The sequence below is a fragment of the Apteryx mantelli genome, chromosome 7, assembly GCF_036417845.1.
Source record: "Apteryx mantelli isolate bAptMan1 chromosome 7, bAptMan1.hap1, whole genome shotgun sequence".
In the NCBI taxonomy this organism is placed as follows: Eukaryota; Metazoa; Chordata; class Aves; order Apterygiformes; family Apterygidae; genus Apteryx; species Apteryx mantelli.
In genome coordinates this window covers 28,699,198-28,717,210 of record NC_089984.1, presented here as the reverse complement: position 1 = coordinate 28,717,210, position 18,013 = coordinate 28,699,198, and the positions used below count along the sequence as shown (strand labels likewise).

The 18,013-nt window shown below is 71.5% G+C and overlaps 1 protein-coding gene across 1 annotated transcript; it reads right to left on the bottom strand.

Moving 5' to 3' along the window:
• Positions 1-1,893: 1,893 nt before the first annotated feature.
• Positions 1,894-14,348, bottom strand: CRTAC1 (cartilage acidic protein 1). Its single transcript, XM_067300112.1, has 15 exons — positions 14,254-14,348; positions 10,317-10,513; positions 8,290-8,486; positions 7,130-7,260; positions 6,319-6,475; positions 5,557-5,691; positions 5,077-5,222; positions 4,724-4,860; positions 4,244-4,326; positions 3,935-4,035; positions 3,674-3,842; positions 3,311-3,456; positions 3,145-3,187; positions 2,623-2,766; positions 1,894-2,338 (listed from the first exon to the last, which is right to left on the bottom strand). The coding sequence occupies exons 1-15, from the start codon at positions 14,296-14,298 to the stop codon at positions 2,226-2,228; spliced, it is 1,944 nt and encodes a 647-aa protein (XP_067156213.1). The 5' UTR covers positions 14,299-14,348; the 3' UTR covers positions 1,894-2,225.
• Positions 14,349-18,013: the final 3,665 nt, after the last annotated feature.

The window sequence follows — 18,013 nt, the reverse complement described above, 5'->3', positions numbered from 1 at the left end:
TGCTCACTGGGCCCTGCCAAATGCCCTGACCCATCTGGCCATCCCCAGCCGGCCCTGGGCTGGTGCGAGCTCCCCAGCCCCAAGCCCTGCGGCGCGGGCAGAGGCGATGCGGCCCTGGGCAGGCTCCTGCAGTTGTGCCACGCTCTTCCCGGGCTCCACGCATGGCCCAGCACAGCGCTGCACGGTGCAGGCTGAGCTGTGAGATGGGGTCTGTGCCCGGTTGCCAGCAGCCTCCTGCCCCCGCTGCCCCCCAGGCTGCCCCCCGTCAGGACGGTGCCTGGTGGAGCCTCGTCCTGCCAAGCTCTTCCCTGTCCATGTGTCCTGCATGTGTCTGTCACTCCCTTGCAGCATGAAGTGCCCCTGCCGGGCTCCCGCAGCCTGGCAGTGGTGCACAGGTGCCCCTGGCACGGGGCTGTGGTGTGGATGCACACGCATCCACAGTGCTCCCTCCTGCTTAGCCCCCGCAGTCAAAGCGCTGCCCCACAGCGACAGCGTGGCCCAGGGCCCTGCCTCCCCAGCGATGCCCACGACTCCGAGAAGTGCGAGCCCTGCAGAGATGCCTCGTCTCAGCCCTTCTGGCCGCAGGACCCGGCCACGCAGCCTGGCCTGGCCTGGCCCGGCGGGGGGCAGCAGGGCCACACGGACATGCCACCCTGCAGTGGGGGCCCAGAGAGGTGCCCAGGCCTGGCTGCAAGGCGTGGGGCCAGGTGGAGGCTTGTGGGCCAGGGTCAGATGATGGGAAGAGAAGGGTCCCTGTGGCTTCCAGTGCCCTGAGGAGAAAAGCCCCTGCCTGGGTGCCGAGCTGAGCCGAGCCGGTGCTGCTCTCTGGGGGACCCGGAGGGAGAGCTGGGCCCCGTGGGCTCCCTTCGGCTCTGCTGTTGCGCGCCTGCGGGGTGACCCTGGCCCTGTGGCTCCCGCTCGGGCACCTCTGCAAGGAAACCTCCCACAATAAACCCCACGCTTCGTCCCTCGCCGCCTGCCCCGCTTCCTCCTGCGTCGGGGGGACGGGGCGATGCCGGGAGGGGGCATGGAGCCGGGCTGGGCAGGACCCCTGGACAGGACATCATCCCTGCTGTGCTGCGCTCCGGGGACCTCCTGCCCTCTCATGGCACCGCAGAGCGGGCCGTGCTGGCACGTGGACGGGGCACGTGGAGCAGACGTGGTTGCAGGGGCCTGGCTGTGCCTGGCACTCGTCTGCGTCTGGAAGAGAAGGGGAAGGGGTCAGACTTTTGGGGGAAGCAGGAGGGCCAAGGGCCAGGGGCTCGCCTGGCAGGGGCATGGCTCGGTGGGGCAGACGCGGGGACGCTGCAAACCAGAGCAGGGACGGGCATGGGGCAGGGACGGGCATGGGGCTGGCATGGGCGCGGGGCAGGGACAGGGCCGGTCCTGGCCTGGGGCTGGGCGAAGCTGGGCCATGAAGGCAACTCCCTGATGGGCATCCCTGCACCCACGGAGCACAGCTTGTCCCCACGGCTGCTGGGTGACAGATGCCTCGTCACCCTAATAACTCCTGCACAGCTGTCAGCATCTGTCTGTCCCGACCGCTGTGTTTTGGGTTGGCCAGGGCGCACCGTGCCGGGGTACAGGGGCCGTGGGCTCAGCCCTGCCCCGCGTGGCTCAGCATGCTGGGCTAATAGACAGTATATCGTTTATTGGGGGGATTCTCCAGGAGAGGGGCTGGAAGACTGAGCAGGGTCCGACTCCAAACAGTGGGGTCAATACATTAAAAAACAAACCAGGAGGGTCCTTCCCCTGCAGGGCCTGGGGGGACCCTCCTCTACCGGGGCTGGGGAGGGGGGTCCCCATCACCGAGGAGGGGGCAGGCGAAGCACACACGTCGCAGGCCAAACCAGCAGGCACATGGTACGGTATCGAGTCGACGGAGCAAGCGACCGCCCGGGAGGCGCCGGCTTTGCAAAGGGAGAGCTCGGGCGAGGAGGTGCCGGCGAGGGGGCGCAGGGGCGCTGCCCTGGCTGTTTTCCCAGAAAACATGCAAGGGGTGAGTCCCGCACGGCTCCGCGGCCGGGCCGGTGGCGGCCGGCGCCCGGCGGCTCCGTGCCCTTCCCGACGTTGGCCGCCCCACCACGGCACAGCCAGCGCGTCCAGGGCAGCTGCAGGGCGGTTCGACATGGAGAGAAAGAGAGAGAGAGAGAGAGAAAAAGAGAGACAGGCAGAGGCCGGCCGGTCCTTCCGCCAAGGCTGCTCTGGCGCGTTACGGGCAAGGGTTAAAGTGCATAGAGGCAAAGGCAGAGTCCGAGGCCTAGAGGGAGGAGGGCACCATGGGGGGGCCAGGGCCAGCTCCCGGCGGAGGGGTATCCCCCAAAAAAGGCCACTTGAGCTGCACAGAGAACGAGAGAAGGAGCAAGAGAGAGAAAGAGAGAGAGAGAGAGAAGGGGAGTCAGTGGCGGCTCGGCGGGAGGCGCGGGGCGAGCAGGTACGGAGCCGGGGGCGCAGGCGGCTTGGCAGCCGCCCGGCGGGTCGCAGGAGGAGGCCTGGCCTTTGGCAGGGGTGAAACGCCATCGCAGGGAGGTGCCTGCCGCGCGGCCGCGCAGGGCCGCCGCTGCCCGCCGGCGCCGGGCTCGGGGCGGCCGGCCCTGCCGGGGCGGCCCTGCCCTCACTCACCCACGCAAGCCGTGCCGTCCTCGTTGGGCTCGAAGCCCCGGCCGCAGCGCTTGTTGCTGCGACAGCGGTACCCGCCGTAGGTGTTGATGCAGACGGGCTTGTCCCGGGGGCAGACGAAGGGGAACTCAGTGCACTCGTCGGTGTCTGCGAGCAGAGGGGCCCCGGCGTGAGACGGCCGTGCTGGGCTGCAGGCGCCGGCCCCTCCGGCTCCCGCAGCGCCAGGGGAGCCCGGAGCCGGGCAGCCCTGCCGAGGCAACCCTGCGCAAGCCATGCATCCACCTGGGACGCTTGCAGCCGTGCCCCGGCTGCATCCCCGCTGCCTCCCCGCTGCTTGCAGCCCTAGCGCGACGCCCCGCCACGTGGCAACCGCACCCCGACGCGACGGTCTCCCGCCTTCTCCGCCACGCTGCCGTTTCCCATTCAGAGCCCCGCCGCTGCCCCATTTTCCAGGCCGTCCCCCCCCACGCTGAGCCACATCCCAGCCGTGCCTGCGTGCCCGCACTGTCCCCGGCGGCCACTCACCTACGCAGCGCCCGTTCTGGTGCTGGGAGAATCCCTGCCCGCACTGCAGTGGGGGGAGAAGCGGACACCGCCGGGATGGGGGGGGGGGGGGGATCAGCCTGGGGCGGCCACAGCGTCAGCAGAGCTCCCCCAAGGCTCCCCGGGCTCCCCACGTCCTGGCCCTCACCTCCACCGGGGCGGGCGTGAGGGGCTCCTCCGTGTCCGGGGGATAGGGGACCTCCAGGACGGAGTTGGTCTCGCCGCTGGCCACGGCTCGCACCACCACTCGCCCGTCGGGCCACGTCACCTCCAGGCTGCTGGCTTCATCGTGCCCTGCGGGCGGGCAGCCCGTCACGGGGTGCCTCGGGGCGGGCTGGGGTGGCAGGGGGCCGGGGGGGCAAAGCCGCTCCTCGCTCCTGCAGCCGGACCCTGCGTCCCCTGCTACCGGCCGTGCGCGGGGGGCAGGGTGCCGGGGCGCAGGGCTCCCCGGGCTGTGCCGGCCGCGGGGGTGCGGGGAGGGGGGAGGGCGGCCCCTCGCCCCCCGGCTCACCCAGTCCGAAGTGCGCCACGGGCTCCATCTCGCACAGGTACCCCGATCCGCCGTCGATGATGCGCAGGTGGGCCCCGCTGCGCCGCGTGAACAGCACCACCTTGGCCCCCCGCGCGAAGGCCCCGAAGCGGGTGCGGGGGATCACGCGCAGCCAGTTGTTGCCGGTGCCCTGCACGGGAGGGACAGCGCGGGGAGGCTGAGCCGGGAGGGGTGGCAGCGGAAGGGATGGGGGGCAGCACGGGGACCCCCCGCTCGACGCACTTGGGTGCCCTTGAAGACGGAGATCGGCTGCGCCATGGACTCGCCGTGGGAGAGGATCAGGTCCAGCAGCCCATCTCCATCGAAATCTGTCACTGCGCCACCTGCAAGGACAGGATGAGGCCATGCCCCGGGCCATTGCTGCCCGCTGGTGCCGCTGCTGGCCAGTGGGCAGTGTGTCACGGGAGGCAGAGGGACGTGGGGTGACCCCCGCGCAGGTCCGGGGACCCCGGGCACGCCGCACTCTGCAGGCTCGCGGGACGGGGACGGGGAGGTGGGGGCGAGCAGCGCTGCGGGCTGCGGGACACCCACCCGTGCCCCGTCCCTCGGGCTCCAGCGCGTCCCCGGGGTTCAGCTCTTCCACGATGGGGTCCGAGTGCTCCCGGCGGATGAGCCTGCGGAGCACAGGCGGGGGGTGAGCGGCAGCCGCGGCGCCCAGCCCCGCGTGCTGGGGGCGAACGTGCCGCGCGGCGCTGAGGAGGAATTGAGCCCCGCGATTAAGGGCGGCGGCGGAGGCGCTGCCGTGCGGCTGCTAACCAGCGGCGCGGAGGCCCGGGGGGCTGCTGCAGGCACGGCTGGCAGCGGTTAGTAATGACGCTGGGAACGGCTCCGGCACGGCGCTTTTTATTAGCAGCGCCCGTGTGCGCGGCACGGCCGGCGGGGAGCCCTGCAAGCCCGCAGCCAGCCACACTGCCCGGACCGCTCGGCCCCTCCGGCAGGAGAACGAGGCCGCCGCCATCCCCCCGTCCCCCCGCACAGCCCGGGCTGACCGGCGCGGGCAGGGGGTCCTACCGGAAGAGGCGGTTGGCGGAGGAGCCGCGGTAGGCGATGTTGTTAAAGAAAACCTCCAGCTCCTGGTCGTTGTCGAAGTCGGCGGCGATGACGGTGCGGACGGGGGACGGCATGGAGAACTTGGGGGTGGCGATGTCCTGCGCGAGGGACAGGCACAGGCTGGCGCGGGTGGCAGGACGGGGCGCCGCGTCCCGCTTCGGGGCTTCGCTTCCCCTCCGCGCTGGGAACCGGGGCCCGAAGCCGAAGCGGGGGGAAGTCAGCGCTCCTCGAGGACCCCGGCCCCAGCTCCCACCGGGCTCGCGGCACCGCAAGGGGACGCCGGGACGGCCGAGCCGCGGGGCCCCGGCTCTCACCCTGAATCGCACGCGCCCGGGGGCCCCTGCCTGCAGGTAGAGGCGGTGGGGCCCGTTCCAGTTCCCGTAGACCACGTCCAAGCGGCCGTCGCGGTTGAAGTCGGCCAGCGCCACGCCGCGTCCGTGCTGGTAGGGGTCGTCCAGGCCTGGGGAGCAGCGAGGGGATGGGGGAGACGGGCACCCTCCCTCCCTCCGTCGCCCCGGGACGCAGCCCCGTGCCCGGCAGAGCCAGCGCCCTCCGCACGCCGGGGCCGTCCTCCCGGCAGCCGGTGCCCGCGCGGCGCTGACGGACGCCCTGACACGTCTCGCCCAGCCCCTGCAATCACCGGCGCTTGCAGTCACCAGTGCCCTCCCTGCAGCTCGGCGCGTGCCCGCCGAGCGAGGCGGCGGGGAGGAGGCGCGGGGCGCAGGCAGAGCCAGCCCGGCGCCGCGTCCCCCCGGCCACCGGCCCCACGCCAGCCCCTGCCCGGCCCCACTCACCCACGGCGGCCGCCACGTCCCGGTAGGTCCCGTCCCCCTGGTTGTGGAAGAGGAAGTTGGGGCTGTTCTCGTTCCCGCAGAATATGTCGGAGGCGCTGTCGCTCAGGATGGGGCCCACGGCCACCCCGCGGCCGCCTGGGGACAGCAGGGCCCGGGGTGAGGGGGGCGGCCGGCGCCGTGCCCCACGGCGGCCGCGTGCCCTCTGGCAGGGCCAGGGCCGGACCCGGCACCCCCACGTGGGTGCTGCCCGCCCCGAGCATCCCTCCGGGGCACCCCCCTCCTCACCTGCCTCCCCCCTTCGGTCCCTCTAATCACGAGCTAATTGGGCCTGGCAGCCGCCTGTGTCACTTCCAACCCTAATCACTGCGATCGCCATGGTTACAACCGTCCTAATTAGTGACAATTTACCGCCGGGGAGACAGGGCGCCGCAGCGGTCCCCACTGAGCCGGGCAGGTTGGCACGGGGTGCCTGTGTGCCCGGCCGTGCCCTGCCGCGGCGCCGGGGCGGGAAGGAGCCGGCTGTGGGTCGCTGCGGCGTGGGCGCCCCGTGGTCCCCGCCACGGGCCGTGGGCTGCCGCTAGATGGTGCAGTCAGGCAGCGCAAGCGCGGCCACGCCACGCGCCGTTGCAAGCCGTGACACAGACTGTTGCACGCCACGCCACAGGCCGTTGCATGCCACGCCACGGGCCGTTGCACGGCCACGCCGCGGGCCATGGCACGGCCACGGCACCGCTGCCCGGGGTGCCCGGCGCCCGCGCGTACCTGTGTACTTGTTGACGCCGGCGGCGGCGGCCACGTCCACCAGCACCACGACGCCGCGCGCGGGGTCGCTGGCGGCCGCGTCCATCTCGAGGAGGGCGTGGGGGCCCACGTTGCCGCTGGCGTAGTTGGCGATGTAGACGGCGTACCTGCCGGAGCCCTGCGGGCAGCGGCACCTCCTCAGGCCCGCGCGGAGGCAGCAGCTTCGCCCTGCTCCGCCGCGCCGAGAGCCCGGCTGCGGCGGAGGGCCGGGTCCCGGGGGACCTGGTGGCCCTGCGCGGGGGCCGGGCCGGGCGCGGGGCCGGGTGCCGGCGGGCGTCCTCGGTGCTCACCCCCGCGGCGCACGGGTGGTGACGCCTGGTCTGGGCTGTGCCGCCGCGGCTGCAAGCGCCCGGGGAAAGCGGGGACGGGCGCGCCGCCCCTCGCCGGCCCCGGGTGCCTGCAGACGACCTGCCTGCGCCGGGGCTCGGCGGGTCCCCCCCGGCGCCCGCGCCCCCCGCCGTCCCGTGCGGCAGCCGGGCCCTGATTTAGTGATAATCGTTGGGAAACAAACTGCTGGAGGAGGAGGAAGAAGAAAGAGCAGGTGACAGGAACATAAATCACCTCGACAGGCGCGTTTATCAGCCAGCGGCAACCGCGCGGACAGGCGCCCGGAGACTTGACGGCCGCGGGCCGGGGAGGCCGGCAGCCCTGACAGCCGCGGGCGGGCGGGCGGGCAGGCGGGGGGGCGGCCGCAGCTCCCGGGGGCGAGCGGGCGGCGCTGCCCCCAGGCCGGGCGTCCCGGGGGGAGCGGGCGGCGGTGCCCCCAGCTCACCGTCCTGTCCACGCAGGCCACCGAGCGCCCGGCGAAGCGGCTCGCCACGTCCCGGTTCACCTCGTCGCTCAGGATGTCCTCCCAGCGCCCATTGCGGAGCTTGAAGAGCTTGTCCGTGTAGGTGGCCATGCCTGGGGGAGAGCGGGGGTCGGCGGGGGCCTGCCCCCCCGCTCGGATGGGCCCCCGGGACGCTGGCCCTCAGCTTGCTCCCGAGGTGCCGGAGGAGGGGAGCGGTGCCGGGGTGCCCAGCGGCGAAGGGAGGATGGGGAAGGGGCGCCTTTCCCCCTCGCTCCGTCCTCCCCGCCGGCTCCAGCGCCGGGGCAGCGCGGCAGGGCCCTGGGAGCCCCCGTGACCCGTAAGGGCTGGCAGGAGACGCGCAGAAGAACCAACTCATTAAGGTAAAATGTGCCCCAGCGGGGCGCAGCCCCGTACATCATCCCCGGGACGGCAAAATCGATGGGGTGCCAGGCACCGGCAGCGAGCCGCGCTGCCCGTGACAGCACCGATGGCAGGGCCTGATTTAGGGATGGGCGCGCCGGCAGCCACCGCCAGCCCGGGTAATTAGGAGTGTCAGGAAGACAGATCCGCTGTGTGGAGGTCGGGCTGCTGGGACAGGGACGTGGGGCAGAGAGGGGCCGGGCTGCTCAGCACGGCCCAGGGGGCTCCGGGGATGTCTGGCCCCGGGCTGGGGGGATGCCGGTCCCCTCCCAGGCTTGCACCAGGAAATGGCTGGATGGAGGCTGTGGGAGCTGGTGGGAATTCAGGAGAGATGGGAGCCCCGGAGACCCCGCATGCCTGCTCCTCATCCCTGCCCCGGGGCTGGTGCTGCACCAGCCCCTCCAGCGGCCACTCAGCCAGTGGGAGCCGTGGCATGGCCATGGGCTCGTGGGTGCCGTGGGCCCCGGTTCAAGCTGCCGCTGCCGCTGTCCCGCTCGCTCGGGGCGCTGCGGGGAGGGCGCGGGAAGCGCTGACTCAGCGGCTGGCCGGGCTCGGCCTCCCGCCCGCGCTGCCATCAATCAATGGAGCCACTCAAGTGGGAAATTAACTCCAGCCCGCACGCATCCCTCACGCGCCGAAGGTCACGGGCAGCCGTGCGCCGGGGAGCCCCCCCCGCGCTGCCGGGGCTCCCGCAGCACGGAGCGGCACGGCGCGGCGCTCACCGGAGAAGGCGTTGTTGGTGTTGAGGAAGTAGATCTCCTCGCGGCCGTCGCCGTCGATGTCGCAGGCCGCCACGCCGATGGCGTTGCCCTGGCGGTCCCGCAGCGCGTAGTAAGGGGAGCCGCGCTCGTCCTGCGCCACGTTCACCAGCCGCCCCCGGGCCTTGTCGTACTTCAGCACCAGGTTGGGGCCGTTGTACCTGCGGGGCGACGGCGTGAGCACCGGGCAAGCACTGCACCCGAACGGGACTAATGCACCCGCCCCAGAGCTGCTCCCCCATGCAGGGTGTCCCGCAGCCACCCCAGGCCACGGCAGCCGGGAGCAGCGCCAGGGCCAGGCTCAGGCGCAGTTCCTGCATGAAGCCCTTGAGCAGGGCTGGGGAAGGCAGTGCACAAGGCAAATCCACTCCGTGTGCTGGGCCCCACGGCGCTCCTGCCCTGTGCGCTGATAAGTTACACCACCGTCACTGCAGCTGCTTGCAAAACCGCTGCCGGCTGCAGACGTTGCTCGGCTCATCCCGCCTGAGAGCAGCAGCCCAGGCACCTCCCCGGCTCCCTGGGCTCGGCTCTCTCCGGGTCGGATCCCATGCCCCTTGCCAAGCCGGCAGCCCTCGCTCCGGCAGCCCCCTTTGGACACAGGTCACGTCCCCTGGCAAATCCTGCGCAGCGTGGGGCCGCGGCATGTGGCCGTGCTCATGCTGCCCTCCAGGCAGCCCCCTGGGCGTCACGCGCCACGCTAACGAGGGAGAGCCGTCCTCCGCTCGGCGAGGCCGTGCGACCGCAGCCAGGTGCTCCTTCGCCGGCGACAGGCACACAAGATGCAGCTGGCGCTGCCCCAGGGCGATGCTCGCAGGTCTCGGCCCGCTGGCCGCTGCCACCGCTGTCCCCCCGCCGGCTGCCTGTTTGCAGCCACCTCGGCCACTGCAGCTCCCCCGTGATGGGCTCTGCGCGGGGCAGGGGACGGTGCGGGCGCAGTGCCCAGGGCAGCCTGCGTGGGGACAGGCGCAGGGACACGCGTGGAGGTGAGCACTTGCACACGCACAGGTGTGCACCCTCCTCCGGGTGCAAACGGGCACGAGTGTGTGCAAGCCTCCCTCGAGCGCGAGCACCCATGCTGTGAGCCGTGCACAGACACACGCACGCAGGGCCCGTGCGCCCCTTCCTGCCATCCCCGGCCGTGGCAGAGGCTGGAGCCGCGGGGCAGCAGCTGCTCTGTGTCCAGCCCTGCTCCGCGGCGCTGGCGGAGGGCTGGGGAAGCAGGAGCATGCGGCTCCCTGCCTCGCTGTCTCCTGTCAGCCCTTCCGAGCCATCACACCAATAAAGGGCTATAAAAAACCTCCAGCCAATTAACCGAATCGCAGGAGAGCACTGAGTCCTGTCAGCAGAGCCGAGCCGGCTTGGGGACACGCTGGCTCTGCACTGCGGGGTGGCCCTGGCCGCGGGGCAGCTGCCACCACCCTGCAGCACGGGGCTGCCGGCGCCGGCCAGGCTCGGGCGAGGGGACCCAGTCCTGGCTCCGTGCGGGCTCCAGGCTGGCAGCGACCCCGGCGACGTCCCGGGGGGCAGGCAGAGGGGATGGGGCAGGGGATGGGGGTGTTAGGGGTCCCAGCCAGACCCTGGGCAGGGCTCTGCAGCGGGAGCCCAGTGATGGGCAATGCCACAGCCAGGCACCGAGTGCATCCACCACCCAACAGCGACCCCGCGAAAGGGCTCCTGCAGCTGCCCCGAGACACCGCCACCCTGCAGAGCCCAAATCCGTGGCCTCCCTTCCCGAAGGCTTGCCTTAAAAACAAAACAGCCCGAGGAACCGGCAAGTTTGAGCAAGCGTGGGGATTTGCAGGGGAAGGAGGAAAGCTCTGCCAGCAGGGCTGTGAGCCCCAGGACATGGGGAACCGCAGCCGGGAGGAGAAGCGGCAGCAGCGCGGGGCTGCGGGGTGGCCCGCGCCTTGCTGGGCGCCGGGGGCAGCGTCTCGCAGGCGCCCCACATGCCACTGCCACCGAGGCACCACGTGCTGGCTGCCCGTACTCACCCGGCCACCACGATCTCGAAGTTGCCGTCAGCGTCGAGGTCGGTGACGGCCACGCCGTAGTTGAGCTGCGTGGGGTTGCTGTCGTAGTCGGGCGGGAGGAGGCGGTGGGTGACGGCCGCGAACATGGGCTCGCTGCGCTGGGAGCCCTCGGCGAGGCAGGCCAGGGATGCCAGGCACAGCGCCAGCATCCTGGGCACCTGGAAGAGACCCGCACCCTCAGCTCCGGGAGGAGACGGCTCCAGCTTCATGGGCGCACAGGGACCCGAAGCCTGGACACCTCCCTGCTCCGCCGCTCCAAGATGCCCAGGCGTCCTCACTCCCTTGCACATGCAAAGGGGTCTTTCTGCCCCTCGTCACCCATCCCAGGCTGTGCCACCGGTCAGCCCCCACTCCTGCAGCCCCAAAACGCTTCGGCACTGCCACAGCCCTCAGCATCCCTGTGCATGGACCTTCCCAGCTGGCTCTGGCCCAGGACAGGACCGCACCCCGGGCTGGGAGCACCCTGGGGCAGCAGGACGGCTGTCATGCCGGGGAACAGGGCCTGGCTGGGGCTGCAGCTGGGGCTGAGCCACCCCTCACCAGGAGCCCTGAGGGGCGGCAGGGGGCTGATGCAGCCCGGCGCACTGCAGCTCGCTCTGCCCTGAGGGAGCGCGGGGCACCCAAGGTCCTGGCAAATCGCGGTGGCAATCACTGCCCTTGGTCTCAGCAGGGCCAGAGGAGCCAGGTATCTGCCTGGCTGGTGACCCCATCTCCTGGTAGACCAGTCCTCTGGAGCTGGGAAAGGCCACAGGAAGGACAGGGGATGCGTGGCCAAGGTACTCCGACGTGCCTTGCCTTCCCTGCCCTGCCGACGCTGCCTCTCCCTGGGGCTCTTGGTGTGGGCTCCTCCCAGGCTGCCCGGGAAGGTGTCTGCACGCGGATGTGGCCGGGGAAGGGAGGCGAGGGGAAGGAGATGTTCGGAGGAGCAAGAGACTGGGAGGAGAGGCTCAATTAACCCGGACTGCGGAGGACGGAGCCTGCCAGCACTGCTGGCAAGGCTGCGGAGGTTTTGGAGCTGGCTCTGACCTGGCTGTAGCACGGGTGATGAGCGAGGTGGCACTCAGGACAGCCGCCCCTCGCCGCACACCGGGGAGTCCCCTCCGGAGGAGAAAAGCCCAGCTCCGAGCTGAGCCTCTCCGGGCTGTGGGCTCAAACCCCTGTGCCAGGCTCCAGGCGGGAGCAAAAGCAGCAGGTCCTGCTCTCGCATCCCTGGGGGGGTTGCTGGGGAGCCCGGCCTGCCCTGGGCAGGGAACGCTGGTCCTTGGGTGCTCCTGGCCGTGCCATCCCCCCCAGTGCAGGAATAGCCCCCGGCCCCGTGGGTGGGCAGGGGTTGGAGCCCCCTCTGCCAGCCTGTGCCAGTGCCACGGGACCCTGCCAGGGAGCAAAGGGAGCAGTGGCAGCCGCTGGATGCCAGGCGTCCCTGGAGCGGAGAAGGGAGGATGCCTGGTGGGTTAGATCCTGGTGCACCCGCTGGGCTCAGGAGGGAGCAGGCTGCTGCTGCCGCCCCCGCGGAGGGGAAGGGGCTGAAGGGCTCGTTGCACAGCCGGCATCCCCACCACCACCACTGAGCGGCTCACCGGAGCGCTTTCATGCCCGCCTAACACGCACAGCTGGGCTGGACCACCGTCATCCTCCGGCTGCGGAGCTAGAGGGGGATCTGAGCCCTGCTGGCCCAGCCCCGGGCAGCCCAGAGCCCTGCGTCCCACAGCCCCGTCCCGGCTCCGCTTCCTTCCCCAGCCCCGTCCGCTCCCTGGGGCCGCCTGCAAGGATGGATGTGTCCCCCCAGCTCTACTACCTGCTGCCCCGACCCCGCCAGCCGTCCCTCCCCAGCCTGCCCTCGCTACCACCCCCGGCCAAACTTCAGGCGCTGTGCCGACGGCTCTGCCGTCCCCGCTGGAGTGGCTCTGGAGGGGCCCGAGGCTGGGTCTTTCCCTGGCGGAGGTGCCCCATCCGAGCAGGCGTGATGGGGACAGGGCTTCACAAGGGAGCATGAAGCTGGGACAGGCCCTGGATGTCGCTCCCCGGCGTGGGGCAGAGCACAGCGGAGGGGGCTGTCGCTGTCCCCCCGCCTTGCGGCACCGCGCTGGGCTCAGAGCTGCCCACGCGTGAAGGGCCGGACACGCAGGATGGGGTGGCCGTGGGAGCCCCCTGCCCCGGCCCACGCAGCCTGGGAGCCCTTCGCAGAGCACCGCACGTCCCCCTCTGCCTCCCCTCGCACCCGGCCACCGCTGGGCACCGGGTGGCTCTTCCCGGGCAGCCGGCCGGGCTCTCCCTGCCCTGCCTCCCCCTCCATCTCCGGTTCCCCGCAGGTTGGCCCGTTCCCCAGGTGCCCCCCCAGCCCATCCAGCTGCAGCTGAAATCCTCCAAGCTGGATGGAGCCTTTCCAGGAGGAAACAATGTTCCTGATTGGAGACAAAAGGCCTTTCCTTGCGGATCCGGTGCATGGTGCCACGCGGGGGGGTTCTGTGCGGCCCGGAGCCAGGCCTTTTTGGGAAGGGAGGAGGGAGGCCCGGGCTTCGTGCCGTGGACGGGAAAGGCCCCACGGCTCTCCCAGGGTGCTGCGGATAGCACCAAGGAGCCGGCAGGAGACCCCACCTGGGGCTTGAGGCCCTGGGGTCCCGCGTGCACAGCCCACAGCGGAGCTCAGCCCTGTCCCGGCACGGCACCCGGTGGCAAGGTCACCGTCCCTTCCCCTGGGTCCCCGGGACGGCAGATGGAGGGATGCCAGCGGCCACCCTGCCCTGCTCCCCGCTCCAGGCGAGCGGGCGGCACAGGGCACCCGCGCTGTCCGCACGGCCCCCCGGCGAGCAGGGTCTCGCGGCCACCCCATCCCGCACGCCCCCGCGACGCGGCCGCGTGCCCCAGCGGCGCCGCGCTCCGCCGCTGCAGCAACCGCCCACACCGGGCTGCGGTGACCCCCGGGCGCCGCTCCGACATCACACGTCACCGCGCAGCAGTGACCACATATCGCCCCATGACATCGCACCTCAAGTGCCCCAGTGACACCGTGTGCCGTGCCCCCGCTGCCATCGCAGAGCAGCCGGGGCAGAGGACTGCTGGGGGGTGGGAGGCGTCGCGCAGGCCCGCGGCCCCTCTCCCGCAGCAGTGGGGCTGCGCCGTGGGGTGCGGCTGTGCCCCCTCCACGGGCCCGAACCGGCCCGGACCCTGCAGTGCCGAAGCCCGCGAGCCGCAGGGTCGCGCCTGCCCCGGCCGCACACTGCTGCCGCCGCTGCCGTGGGCTCCGGCGACGGCGGGGCGAGTGCCGCTCCCGCCCGGACCCCCTCGCAGCCCCCGGCCCAGGCGGCGCGTCCCGTCGCGGAGCCCCAGCTGCCGTCGGTGGCCGCGGCCTGCGCAGCTCCGGCCCGCGCAGGGCTCCTCGGAGCCGGCCCCGGCACGCTGGGGCTCAGCCAGCAGCTGCTAATGCAGTGTGGAGACGAACAGTCACCTTAGCCTACGAGCGCAGCCCAAAGGGACGCCGGGTCCTTGGGGGGCTCCGCCGCGGCCGCCCGCCCCCGGCGCCCCCAGCGCCCCTGCCGCCCTTCCCCGCACGGGCAGGCACAGGGGGACGCGCTGGCAGCCCCTCTCCGGGCAGCCCCCGGCCCGCTTCGGGCTTGGAAACAACCAAGTGCAGCTGCCCCATCTCCCCCTGCCTCTGCTCACCGCTACCCCCGGTGCCCCACGGCAGCCCCCAAACCGCGGCTCCATCGCCCTGAGCCTGGCGCCCCCCTCCCCAGCGCCCGCGTCCTCTTCTCCACCCGCGCCCCGCGCCGGGCTCCCCGCGTCCCCCGCGCCCCGCGGCCGCGCGCCTCCCGAGTTCCCGCACTGCCCAAAAGTCCCCGGGAAAGTTGGCGGGGCCGGCTGGCGGCCGGCGAGGGAGGCCAGCGCGCTCCCTACTCACGGGCCAGGGGGGCTGCCGGGCGCCCCCGCGCCGGCGGGAGTGCATCCCGCAGCCGCTCGCCTCGACGCGCCCCGCCGAGCGCTCGGCCCGCTCTCGCCGGCTCCGGCTCCGGTTCTCCCCGGCTTTAGGCAAGCCCAGCCAAGCGAGCGGTCCTTTATGTGAAGCTTGGTGCCCGCGAGAGGGCCAATGAGCGGGGGACGGGGGGCTCCGGCTGCCAATGGAGAGCAGGGAGGTGGGGCTGCGCCGCGCTGATTTACTACCCGAAATTGCAGTGGAAGCACGGCCAGGCAGCGCCGATCGATACGGAGCCAAAATATTACGGGGGGAACCTGCCGAGGCATATTTCAAGAGCGCGGCTTGTAACCTTCACGAGGCAGCAGGGCCTGTCTGGGGTGGTGGTGGATGGCCTCCGGCCCTCCCGCGGAGCCGGAGCCGCCCCAGGGCAGGCCCCCCCAGCGCCCCTGGCCAGGGCTGCGTGAAATTCGGCACAAAACCCGCCGGGGCAAAAAGTCACGGGGTCTCTGGGGAGCCGGGACTCCGGGCCGGTGAGGCCCATCTGGCTGCGAATTGCTGCTTCCCCGGGAGCCAGAGCGGCGGCGTTAGGGAGCGACACAGGCGGGAGCCGGATGGATGCAGAGGGCACCGAGCGCGGAGCAGGGAAGAAAGGAGGGAGGCCGGCGCGGGAGCGAGGAGCAGCATCCCCCCAGCCAGCACAGCACGGCAGTGCCCACCCATGGGTGCTGGGCAGGGGCTGGGCACTGCTGCCAGCATCCACCCACAGGGACCACCAGGAACAGCACTTGGCACTGCGAGGAAGGCTCATCTCCTTGCCCCAAACCTTGCAGCCGGGGGTGCCTGAGGCAAGATCGAGTTTAGCCTGCACGCTTGCCTTCCCCGACGCATCTCCCTCACGCGCACCACTGCGGGGCCGGGCCCAGAGCCCTCCGCATGTCCCAGGATTCAGGTATTGGGACAGCCCTGGCAGGGCACCAGGCTGCTCCGTGCATGGAGCCGGGGCTGCGGCCGCCGCTCACGCTGGGAGACAGCGGGAGCTGTAGGAGCCCGTGCCGCTCTGGGCTGGCTCGAGTGGCTAATCACCCGCCCTGCTAAAATCCTTATTATTTCTCATTCGAACATGTCTGGTTACAGCTTCTGCCCGTTGCTCCTTCTTCTCTCCCTGCCAGATTCGAGAGCTCTCTAGTCCCAGCGATCGTCTCCCAGGGCGGTGCTTCCACGTGGCCATCAAGTACCCCCGATTTCATTTCTGATGAACCCCCTCTCCTGGGGTGCCTGCCTCAGCACGGGGCTGGGTGCATGGCTGCCTGGTGCAGGGAAAGTCTCGCTGCCCCCGTGGCGGGCGCGATGGTGCCTGTGGCACGGGAACCCGCCGGGGGGCCGTGCCGGGGGGCAGGACCCACTGCTGCTGTGCATGCTTGCAGCCACGGTGCTGCACAACCCACCGGGGCTGGAGGCCTGCGGGACCACACACACACGTGCGCAGCGTGTGCTCCCGTGTCCTCGTGCGCTGGCGCTGAGCCCGGGACACCCCCGGGTGGGGTGCACAGTGCCCGCTGGCGGCCCCGGTGCCTGGCTGCAACCTTGCACACGTGTGCGCTTGGTGCAAGCGACCCCCCCGAGGCCTGAGGCCCCGCTGAGGCGTTAGCATCGCGGCGGGATGTCTCACCCCAGATTTAGTAACCGCCCTAGTAATTATTAGCACAAACTGCAACCTGGCTCCCAACACCCTCCCTGCGACCGGTAGGTACAGAAAACAAACACCGGCAGGAAGCCAGCTGGAGCATGCCGAGACTGTGAATGGTGCTGGGCTCCCCGGCTCCCCAGGGCCTGCAAACCCAGCTTGTTACCGTGCCGGGGCACAGCCCTGGCCCTGAGCGCTTGCACGCCCATCTGCAAATGCACGCACGTCTGCAGCCGCGCCAGCACACGTGGCGTACGCACCTGCATAAACGCGGGTGCACATACGCATGCACGCATGCTGGGCATGGCTACACACACCGCTCGGCACACGCAGATGCATGCAGTGCTGCAGGTGCATGCGGACTTGTGCGCACCAATGCACTCGCATCCCATGCCTCTGTGGTACACACACGCTGCATGTGCATGGGGGCACACGTGCATGCTTGTGCCACGACCTTGCCTGTTGCACCTGTGCAGGAGCCTGGCAGGGCTTGATTTTCCATCGCAGCATCGCATGCATTTGGGTCTGCCAGGTGCTGCTGTCTGAGCCCCCGGGGACCTGACAGGCTGGGGCATTTCTCTGGGGGAGCGAGGGCAGCCAGCAACTGTGGCGGCTGCAAGCAGCAGCTCTGCATCGGGCCCCATGTCCCGTGCCAGCCTGGCTCAGTCCTCTCCATCACAAGTCTCTGCCAGCACCCTGGCTGGGAGCACGCGTCAGGGGGCATGGTGGGGTGCAGGGTGCAGGTCTCTGCAAGCGGCTGCAGCAGGCGGGCAAGCGTTAATGCAGCGAGCTGAGGATGCGAAGCAGGGTGGCGAGGGAGCGGGGCCGGGCCGGGGCGTGGGGCCGGCTGCGTGGCGCAGCGCTGCGCTGCGCGGGGACCGGCGGCGGCAGGGACAATGCACAGGAAATTAGAGCGAGGCGAGCCGAGGCGGCCGCGCGACACGGTGGCGGGGGGAAGGGAGCCTGCGCGCTCCGCCGAGGGCCGCACAGGAGGGGGGCTCGTCGCCCGCAGCGCGGGGGCCGCCGGCAGCGCAGCCTCGCACGCCCGGGCCCCCTTTCCCACCGCCGGGGCGGAGGAGACCCGGCTCTCCCCGGCCCTCCCTGCCGTGCCGCCGGGGCGCGCTGAGCCGGCCCCCTTGCAGCCAGCAGCGGGGCACCCTGCGTGCTGCGGGGCCACCCTGTCCCTGCGCCTGGTGGCTCATCTGTCACCCCGGGGCTCAGGCCGGGGAGGAGGCAGCAGGACGCCAGGGAGCAGCTCGGCCGGTGTTCGCATTGCCGTAGGCAGAGGGGCCGCCCTGCGCACCGCTCCTCGCCGGCCCCGGCCTGGCACCCCGGCACGGGCCAGCCCCGCCGCCCGCCTTGCTCCTGCACATCCGGCACGAGAGGCCGGCCCGTGCTGCCGCTGGCAGCGCGCTGCGGGATGCCCCCGCCGCCGAGCCGACCCTGGGGCGCACCTGGCACCGCCGGCTCTCCAGAGGGGCTGTGCTGGGACCTGCCTGCTCTGAGGGTCTAATTTCCACCCTAAATGTATTCATGGGTAATTTATCCCCAGTCATTCCTGTGCTAACGTTGTCTTTTAGCTGAAATAGCTCTTCTCCTCCCTGGCATTTACCCCGCTGATGTATTTATAGTGAGCGCTGGGCTCCTCGCAGCCCGCTCACCGCGCGGTGGCTCCCAGTCCGTGTGCGGTGGGCTGCCGCGCACGGCCGGCTCCTCGCGCGGTCCGTCCCCTCCCCGCTGTCCCGCAGCGCCCGGCCTCGTGTCCCGCACGCCGCTCCTGCGCGCGGGGCTTAGCTGGCTCCTGCCGCTGCCCCGAGGCCGCCCAGCCCGGCCCGTTGTGCCAAGGCCGGCGGTGACCCGGGGGGACACGTGGGCCCCCGCGGGCTCTGCGGTGCCTCCTGCCAGCGCGGCGGCTCCCCGTCCGCTCGGCACAGCCTCCCCGCGTGCGGTCCCAGCATGGCCCTCAGCCACGGCTGTCGCTGCGCACAGTGCCCCCGGGTCCCCGCTTGGACTCTTCCTGTCGCCGGGACATCATTAGAAATGTTAATTATTAATTATCGC

Bases quoted from the DNA above. Each gene is read 5' to 3' on its own strand.
- CRTAC1 (XM_067300112.1), bottom strand. From the start codon at position 14,298: ATGCACTCCCGCCGGCGCGGGGGCGCCCGGCAGCCCCCCTGGCCC. The intron at 5,692-6,318 runs GTACGCGCGGGC...TGCTGTCCCCAG, and splicing joins CGGCGTCAACAAGTACACAG to GCGGCCGCGGGGTGGCCGTG. The intron at 3,843-3,934 runs GTGCGTCGAGCG...CCTCCCGTGCAG, and splicing joins CCGTCTTCAAGGGCACCCAA to GGCACCGGCAACAACTGGCT.